The 10,407-nt window shown below is 32.8% G+C and overlaps 2 protein-coding genes across 2 annotated transcripts; one reads left to right on the forward strand and one right to left on the reverse strand.

Annotated features, from left to right (window-relative positions):
- The first annotated feature begins 2,314 nt into the window (after positions 1-2,314).
- Positions 2,315-3,319, forward strand: LOC146955803 (uncharacterized). Its single transcript, XM_085748969.1, has one exon. It carries the CDS (start codon positions 2,315-2,317, stop codon positions 3,317-3,319), a length of 1,005 nt encoding a protein of 334 aa, XP_085605095.1.
- Positions 3,320-9,325: 6,006 nt separating this feature from the next.
- Positions 9,326-9,955, reverse strand: LOC146955804 (uncharacterized). Its single transcript, XM_085748970.1, has one exon. The coding sequence runs from the start codon at positions 9,953-9,955 to the stop codon at positions 9,326-9,328; it is 630 nt and encodes a 209-aa protein (XP_085605096.1).
- Positions 9,956-10,407: the final 452 nt, after the last annotated feature.

The following is a 10,407-nucleotide window of genomic DNA, read 5'->3' on the forward strand; positions in this document are numbered from 1 at the left end:
TGCGTGCTAGCTCTTTGTTGCTCAACTAGATCTTCATCATCCCTTGCTAGATCTATATGTTTCTTCTGAAAAATTAGGACATCGGAAAATTGCTCAAGACGGAGATAGATTCCACCGAGAGATTGACGAGTTGTGACCATGTGATTCTCCGATAAGTACTTATGCGAAACTTCGTAATCGATTCGGAGCCATCTGCGAGCTTTAACGTATTCACCTCTGTTCTTGAGTATATTGCCGATGACATTTGCCCAACGTGCTTCTTTACGGTGGTTGTCTTCTTCTTTGGTGTTCCGGTAAGCAGATTTCGCCGATTTGAGCTCTGAGTCCAACGAAGAACGGCGGCGAACGGTGTTGCTACAGCTCACGTTTCAATCGAAGGACGGAGGTGGAAATACGGTCTCGAATTGTATGTAACAGATTCGCTTCCGCTCTTCACGTTACCGTTTCGTTCTTGAATTTGTGCCTCGAATAGTGATTTGCGAATTCTGATGCGTAAGGATTTGCGAGAGGTTGAGGTTTTTTGGTTATGGAAGTTTTTTGTGGTGGTTATGGAGGATTGTGGTGGTTATAGGTGGTAGAGATGGTTGGTTATGGTGGTGAAAGAGGTGGTTAGAGAGAAGAGAGGTTGAAGATGGAGGTTGTTAGAAGAGAGAGAAAGTGGAAAAAAAGTTAGTTAGATGGGAGGGAAAATTGAGAGAGAAAATAATTAGGAATGTTGTGATTTTTGTGGAGTTTTTGTGAAAATGATTGAATGTTGAAATTTTGACTAAGACTTTGACTTATATAAGCTAAGTCATTGACCTTGGACCAATAGGATAGAGACATGTGGCACTTGACTTGTAACAAACTTTTAAAGACCAATAACATTTGGACATGTGGCACTTGGACTCTAACAAACTTAAAAGGGATTAAAACGTAAATAACAAAAGTGCGCGGACTAAAATGAAAATTAAAACAAAGATTGAATTGAAAAAGTAAATTGAAAATTAACGTAAAATGAGACGATTAAAAACAACAAAGCAGATTAAAACGAATCAGAAATATTATGTGAAATGACCAAAACGCCCCTAGGGACTAAAACGACTAAAAACGACTCAAATGCAATTTTAAAATGATTTTTTAACAAGGGATTAAAGCAAGAGCTTATTCAAACAAATTAAAAGACTCAGAGACAAATTTTAGAATTTAAACAGGGTTTTAACACATGAAAAGACTAAAATGCCCCTAGGGGCAAAACTGACTCGAAATGACTTCAAATGCAATTTTAAAATGGATTTTGACATAGAATTGAAATGAAGACTTATTCAAACTATTTGAAAGGACTCAAACAAATTTTCAAAGATTGAAAGAAATTTTAATCATAGGAAATGACTAAAATGCCCCTAGGGGCTATACTGGCTAAAAAAATGACTTAACTGATATTTTTTGAAATGAATTTTGACATGAGATTGAAACAAGGGCTTATACAAACCAATTTAAAAGACTCAAACAATTTTCAAAGATTAAAATGAATTGAATGCAGGAAATGACTAAAATACCCTTTTACGTGAATTTTGCAAATAATATTGAAATAAAATGCAGAGAAAGATGCAATTGATCAAAGACATACCAAATGACTTATAATGCAAGAAAAGAAGAATTGAACAAGTATTTTTAGGTCCAAAATTAGGGTATAACACAAATATGTAACCGGATTTTGGAAATATGACATTCGTGTCAATTATAAATATGGAAGACTTGTAAGATGGCAGATGAAACTCCAGCCGTTTCACCCATATATTGAATATATAAAATCTGAAAAGAATTGCTTTGCAGATGCATTAACAAGAGAATGGAAGCCGCTATAAAGACATTACAGAATTCTCTCAGGCAAAAGCAGGAGCAAATTACCTCTGTAAAAAATCGTCTAGAAACTCTTCTTTCTGAAGAGGGGGAGATGATATTAACAATTCAAAACCTTGAAAAACTATGTAAAAAAGAAACATCAACAGTTTCAGAATCCAAAAATATTGAAAACTGGGATCTACTCGGACAAGATTCTGGGAAATACAATTACTATGTAAAATACACAATCCCAAAAGAATCATAAACTCCAATTGAGTCAATAGCACCAAATGGATGGAATTCAACAAAAGAATCTTCAACAAACCCAACAACTGTCCTTGCAGAATTACCTAAAACATCTTGGGCTGACAAAGTTGAAGAAGATGAAAGAAAAAATGGAAAAGAAAAAGAATCCATTGATCAACAAACAAGCCAGAAAATTGATAGTCAACTTGGCAAAAAGCAAGCATATGTAATTTTTGATGGACCCATGAAAGGTATCTACCATAACTGGGAAACCACAAAGTTACATGTAAATGGTAAAAATGTCAGATACAAGGGTTATATGACTCTTGAAGAAGCAAAAACGGCCTACAGCGCTGTTTACAAAGAAGTTGCAACAGCCAATAACATAGTCCAACCATCAAAAATGGAGACTAAAAAAAAGATATCTGTAGATAGAATTATCTATGGAGAAAGACAGTTCGTCAAAGAAGTCACCATTGGAGACTACTACAAAAACTGGAGATGGCTAACCAACTATTCAAAAGAATTTAAAGCAGAATGTTTTTATCCTAGCAACAATGGGATAGAAGTTAAAGTTGTAACAGTTCCAGGCATAAGCAAGGAATTGGTAAGATCATTCTATGATTGTGGAATGATTAAAACAATGTATCTTCAAGAAGATACAGGAAAGAAGATCCATGAATTAGAACTTCTTCCAAAAGATATAGGCGATATCGCTTTTAAATTCAACAATAACTTTGCAAAAGGTAAAGAGTTCTTTTTATCTTTTACTTCGACCTATCCATGGTTTGAAGATGATAAAGTCATTAAAGCCAGACATTTGATCAAGATTGGCATTTCAAATCATTCATATCCAACAAATGATGATAGAGATGTAGATCCAAGGCCAGAATGTTTTCTGCATCAAATGGAAAAATTCTATGATACTCTCATAAGATTTGGATCAAAATTACCTGACTTCAGGGTAATTACGGCAAAAGAAAGTTTTATAGTCTATAGTGACTCAAGAAAACAAGCTAGAAGAGAACACCTTCAGCAAATTCTAAAGTTTGAGGAAAACTTTAGTGGGCTTGAAGCAGACTTGGGCCATCTACCCGACCCAATTCAACAGGAGTGCTGCCGACACTTTCAAAAATACAAAGGACACCAATGCAAGTGGTGTGAAAAGGACATGAATAACGTGGCCGACAAAGAATCGTTGTATGATAGCGACATATCACCAAACAACGAAGAAAATGTAGAAAGTTAGTGGGCATGGGACCCATTTAGAGATAAGCCTTATCTCTAAGGCAATTATGTAATATATTTTTCTACGTTTTCTTTTTCTTTTTGTCTTGTCATTTCTTTTTCGTGTGCTGTAAAGGAAAGAGACGTTGTGCCAACTATGAAGGCCAACTTGTGAGTCTCTCATCCTATAAATAAGAGCCTTGAAGCTCATTTGTAATCACCATGAATTGAAGCAATATAAGTTATATCAGTTTGATATGAGCTTGCCTCTTAGTTCTAAGAACTAGTGGTCCTATAGTGGTAAAACACTATAGCTGAGAATTCTTGAGGTAATACTCTGGAGGAATTCGCCCTGAGTTGGGAAAAACTCAAACACAAGCAGAAAAAACTGCTGAAGAAATCAAATTGCTGAAGCAAAAATCAACCATATTTCTGAAGAAATAATCAGGTATGAATTTATTGCATATTATTATAAAACATGACTGAAATTTCATATTTTGAAGGAACAACTAGTTACTATGCTGATAGCATAATAGATAATAAAATAGAAGAAGCAGATTTGTCATTAACTGCTGAAGAAAATTTTAAAAGAAAATTCAGTAAATTGAGAGAATTTCTTTCAAGAAAAAATATTCTGAAATTTGGAATAGTAACAGGGGAAGAAGCAATTCCTATTGAAACAACTAATGGAAAAATAGCTATATCTACTATAAACAAAGAACAAATCATAAAGAGACTTGAAACGTTTTCCGAAAACGAAAGAAGAAAAATTGGTTATATTCATATATCAACCATTCAATTCTTAATAAAAAGTACCTTCATGAAAGGTATTAATTCACCTTTAGAAATAGCCCTAGAAGACTCTAGGATTTTAGACAAAAACCATGCAATGATTGCAAAAGGAAAATGTAATCTTAAAGATGGAAAAATAAAATTTGATATAAATTTACAAATAGGATTATCCCTAAAAGATATAGATCTAGATAGATCCATAGTTTTTCATTATAAAATGGAAAATTCAAAATTCATGAAAGAAGGTAATCATCCTTTTACAATTTATTATAGAATTAATTATGCTCTGAGTAATTCACACCATAGCATAGAATTCTTAGGAAAAGATACAATTCATATCGATGAGTTGTTTAAACCATTAGTTTCTCTGGAATCACCAATCTATAAAAATTTCGCAAGAAACAGCTTTTCCTTAATAAAAGCAGAAAAGAATCTGTTTGAAGAAACAGAAAAACCATTGCTTAAAAGCCAAAGCCTTCGAATAGCATCACCTAATCTAAAAGATTTTAATAAATCATTAAGTTCTCAAAATATATTTGAAGATGATGCCTCATCCTTAAATACTTCATTCGAACCTCCTAGGAAGGATTTCGAAATAAACAGAGAGAAAGAGCTCAAAGACCTACATGATTCTATTAAAACTTTATCGATACAGGTTAATAAAATTAATCAAAGACTATAAAGTCAAAATGCCTGGATTAAATTTAAAAACGGAGTTACAACTCTATAAGAAAAAACTAGAAGAAATAGTTTCTGAAATAAATTTTCAAAATAAAAGAATTATGTTAAAACAAATTCTTTTTGCTGCACAGGATCTAATACTCTACCATATAGATTCTATTTCTAAGTTATTAGAAGAAGTAGAAGATTTGAATACTCTTACAAGTATTCAGCAAGAAAAAGCAAAAATGCTTTTAGAACCCTTTCAAGGTTTAACAAAAATCGAACAGATGTTAAAACAAATAAAAACCGAACAAATGTTAGAACAAGAAAACCTCCGCTGGCGAATCAACAAATAAATATGCCTGGTTTAACATTAAAAGAAGAACTAAGGTTATTTAAAACTAGGTTGCAACACTTAGTAAGTGATATAGAATGGTATTATGATCTAATAACATTCAAACAAATAATATATAAAGCTCAATCTTTAATGAAAACACATATAGATCTAATTGAAGATCTAGAAATTGAAATTGAAGAAAATTCCGTCAACAACTCTATCCAAAAAATAGAAATTCAAAGAAAAAGAGCAAAAATACTTCTACAACCTTTTCAAGGTTTAGATAACATCGAGAAACTTCTAAAAGAAGCTCGAGAAAAATCCGCAAAAAACCCCACTTCAAATCTGGTATCAGAGCCAGGAACACAATCCTAAGGGATAAAAATGAAAATAAAAATAAAAAAGAAATTAAAAATATCTTTTTTCCAAAAACAAATGCTTTTTAAAATCGCTTTTCCAATTAACCGATTTAAAAAGACATCCACGTGGCACTCTTCTATTAAGCCACATAAGCGACTTTTCCAAAAAAGTCACAAAACTAACTTCACCATAGCAGTCCCCGATTGATAATTAGGGAATGAGAGAGAATTGATATGATTGGATGTTGTGTGAAATTTTTTGAAATAGTTTCATTGCAAATAAAGTGCAAGTATAAGAAAGTCATATCCACAAAGATTGTGATGTTCTTAACACAACACTTTCCTAAACAGAAAACTATTTTGTGCAAAAATTAAAGAAATCATTTTGGATTTTGAACTTAAAATTAAAAGTTCAAAAGTAAAAAATGCTAATATGTAGTATTAGGTTAAGATTCGGTTGACAAGTAATGGCTAAGGGCATAACTTAGTTAAAATTACAGTTAACAACATCTTGGGATTATTTGGTCCTTGGGGTTTTCCAACATTTCTATCATGATTAACAATAGGATTTGAATGACCCATATCTTAGCTTTCTCTAAAACTAGAATTTTGTATGATTAATCTAGGATTTTTGTTGTGAACCTAGAATTGTTGTGTTGTCAAAAACAATTATCACTACTGTTTATTTATGAGAAGTGATTTAAACATGATTATATGTTAATATGTAAACTTGATTACATGTGGAATGTTTTTTATATGCTATGTTAATTTTCTGTTTTCTATGCATTATGAAATTTTTGGATTTAAGTGAAACCGGGTATAAAATTTATTTGTGATTAAAATTTGAGTGTACTTCGATGGTCATCAAAATTAAACCAGAGAAATTAAATATCGCATGTAGTAATAATTTTTAATCGTTTCATTGTTAAACATTTTAATATGTGAATTCCGCCAGGAAAATTATTTGTCACAAGTTAGTAAATTTTATTTGTGACGATGTATTTAAAAAATAAATATTTTTTGGTAGTGAATCAGAATAGAGTGTTATTCGAGATGTGTACCTTCAACCGATAGTGAATCTAGCCTGTTTTATTTTTAAATTTCAATATTCCTATGAATAGTAAACTTATGTCTTAAGAAAGAAAATTTTCACAAATATCTTCTTCCTCTTGAGCTCCGAACCCGTGCCCGACCGCCATAACCACAAGATCCTCATTTTTCATCTAAATTCATCAAACTTGGTATCAAATCAAAGCCCTCGAAAAATCAATATCACACGATCCATCACCAACAAATAGGTACCTCCCACCACACCTTCTCTCTTTCTCTCGCAACCAAATACCCCAAAGAGGAAGGTTTGCACGTTTTGTTTCCTTTTTATGACCTAACCTAGCAACTTTGCGTGTTAAGATTATGTGATTATACTTCGATCGGTAGTCTTCACGTGCTTAACATGAAGGATGAGTGCATGACACTCTCAGTGGCCACCAGGTTGCCATGAAGTCAGTCATAGAAAGATACCAGTGTATTTACCCGGCGTTGCCCGGGTTAGACATATTCAAGAAGATTAAAAAATTCTATGTATGATATCCGCAAATAAAATTTATCATTGATTGGTATGTGACGAATATCTTAATAAATACACACGAATATAATAAAATAAACTATATTATAAATACTCGTAAATTTATAGATGCACATACAGATGAAATTAACGGGATTTAGTAAAAATATTAACACATATAGAATAAAATTAACTTTTTTTAAGTTTTCGGACTCGCATAAATCCATAGTCATTATTAAATTAATAAAATTATACAATTGTTGTGTTACATGAAATAATATATAATTGGATCTTCTAATTAGAGATTTTTGTTCGATTAGTAATTTGTGAATACCTGATTAGGAGTTATTGAACTTCAGGAACAACATCGTTAATTATTAGTTTTGAATTATTATAGGGTGTGTTTGATACTCCCATTTTTTTTCTAAAAGTCCAAAATTAAAAAAAAAAATAAACATTTGCAAACAATTTTTAATATACAAAGTAAAATTTAATTTGAAACACGTAAGAATTTCTTAAGAAAAATACCTCTATATAATTTAAACTTAGCCAATTGCAATATCAACATAATGGGTGCATCTGGATTTTCAGACATAAAGTCAATAAGTCCATTTGCATATTTTTCTGATAGTGTGCATGTGAGTTTCTCCCCCCTCTACGTATAATTGATAAGATCAAAAGTTTGTTGAGATATTTATGCCAAATTAAATATTGGTTTTTAAAAATAGAAAAATAATAAAAATATTGCGAATAAACGTGGAAGTGACACGTGGCATAAAAATCTTACTTTATATATATACTATTGATAGCTCTGTAGATCGTAGTAAAACTTTGTCATAACTGAAGTTTTGTTTAAACGATACTTTTAACTTTGAGAATTTTTAAGTCTTTTAATTTTAACTGTTTTTCCAAACCTTTAACTTTTATTTTATTGTTGTGACAAATGATTTATTTTATTTTCTTGCAAACAAGTTTTTTACTTGAAAGATATAGAGAGCTATAGATTCGTGGTCCTTATGGGATCGATATCTTTTTATACTATAATTTGGATAGTGTATACTTGCACTAAGTCTTTCCATCTTAAAATACTCATAGTGTTTTGGGAGACATTGTAGTTTCTCAAGCGACAATTTTTATCGTTGCAGGTCCTTCTTTGCCTCATCATCCTCCACCTCACCCACCGCTTCTGAATCTCGCCCATACAACTACAACCTCAATTGCAGAATCTGCTTCCAGTTGACTCCCTCCAAAGCCACCCTGACATCTTTGTGTTTTGGTCACTCTATTAATGTTCAGTTGGAGATTCAATGTCCTTATTGGTGTTTTTATGATTTTACTGTTATATTTCTTTCTCTTTTTTTTATTTGTAGTTTAAGATTGTACTTTATGTGTTTGATGAAATGTCTGAGAAAGAATCATTTTTTCGAGACTGTATTGCAAGTAAATGACTTATGGAGGCTATCACCAAATCTAGCATTTTTTCATCCTCACAAATAACTTGTCATCATGTGGTTGAATTGGTCATGTCTAAGACCACATATAGTCAATATGAGCGAACATCAACATATATTTTTTTCAAAGGTGGAAGAGTTTAAAGATTATAGATCTTGCATTATTCTTAATCATTTGTCGATGGGGAAGAAACTTATTAAGGGTTTAAGATTAAGGTTTTGGTTTGTTAAATTTCCATGACTTTTGAACTGTTTAGGTGTATCCTTACGAGTATTTTGACTTTGTGTATCCTTACGAGTATTTTGACTTTCTTATCACCAATAGTAACTTTAAGATGTGGATGAAAAATGTCTCAACACTCGGTAATTCTAATTATACTATATTTTATCATTTGAATTAAAAATAAATAAAAAATAGTTGTTGGCTCTCTAGAGATGGGAAATTTCATGTTATCCTGACATACATACGACTGAGAAATTATATTTGTCCTGTCATTTTGTGATAATTTTTGAACAATTTTATCTCTTATATTCATATTGTGTTCTTACTATTTCTCTTCTTTTTTCTCTTTATTGTTTTGACCAATAAAAATAACTATCTCAAAAATTATCATATAATAACTGTATAAATACCAATTCTCTATACTTTTATACGTATTTGTGCTCTCATCGTGTTCACTTGCACAAAAAAAATTCATTGACTATATGAAGAAATCATAAAGTAGGGTATCTAGCAATTAAACTCGCCCATGATGACTAATGACTATGATCACTTTAATTCGTTTTGTTTTCTAGCTCCATTTTGGCCCACTATGAAAATGACAATCCATTTCTCTTTTTTTTTTTTTTGAGAGAAAGATGCTCATATCATTTCATTAAAGATAATATTGTTTATACAATACGGGGGATTGGAATAAATAATGGTACTAGCTGACAAGGTAGCTTCACTGGCCAAAGCGTGAGCAACCTCATTTGCTTGTCGCCGAGTAAACTCAACCTGAGAGTTTGTTAAAAGGTTGTTGAAAAGAGATCTACAAGCCGAGATAATATGCCCGAATTCAGAGACATCATCTTTATGAGCATGAAAAGCATCATGAGTGGTTTTAGAATCCGTCTCAAAATCAACGTTATCGAGTTGCATATCACTGAGCCATTCCATTGCATAGTACAATCCCAATGCCTCACCAACATCAACTGAGTGAATTACATTAAAAGTGATAGTTTTGGCAAGCACAAAAGCACCGTCATCGTCTCTTACGCATATACCGATCCCTGTTCTGTTCATAGCAGTAGAAAAGCCTGCATCCACGTTACATTTGAGACGTCCTCGGGGAGGACGCTGCCACTGAACACGCGTAGCAGGCAGCTGCGCATCAGTATTGTGCTGCTGCAGAATTGGGGCAGTAACAGTACCTATCTGATGCGAACCAGTTCGGATGTCACATGCTTGTTGCCATTCTTTAATCATTACACGCGCTCTATCAACAGTCATGGCACACAACTCATCCTTGTTTTCCCAAACCTTTAAATTCCGACGTTTCCAAATACTCCAAACGGTGGCAGCAAATCGTTAGTTTTGTTCGACTATGAGACGTTGCAGCAAGTAGAAAACAACATCAGTAGCAGAATTTTCATGAATTATGGCTTGCTGAATGTCTTGCCACAAACCAGACACCTGCCAAACCTGTACAGCCGCGAGACAGTCAAACAAAATGTGTGTTGCATCCTCATTTTCTGCTAGACAATGTACACATGAAGTTGGACATTGAACCCCTTTATCACGGAGTCTTACTCTAGTAGGTAGCACACCACGACACACCCGCCATATGAGATTCTTTACCTTCGGGGGGACTTTCAGCCGCCAAATGCCAGACCAGTAGCCCGGACGCCTAAGATAAGAAACATCAATCAGTTCATCAATACAAAGCATGTAAGCGCTTCAGA

Source organism: Medicago sativa, chromosome 1 (genome assembly GCF_051527215.1).
Source record: "Medicago sativa cultivar Bolivia chromosome 1, Bolivia_mono, whole genome shotgun sequence".
Classification (NCBI taxonomy): Eukaryota; Viridiplantae; Streptophyta; class Magnoliopsida; order Fabales; family Fabaceae; genus Medicago; species Medicago sativa.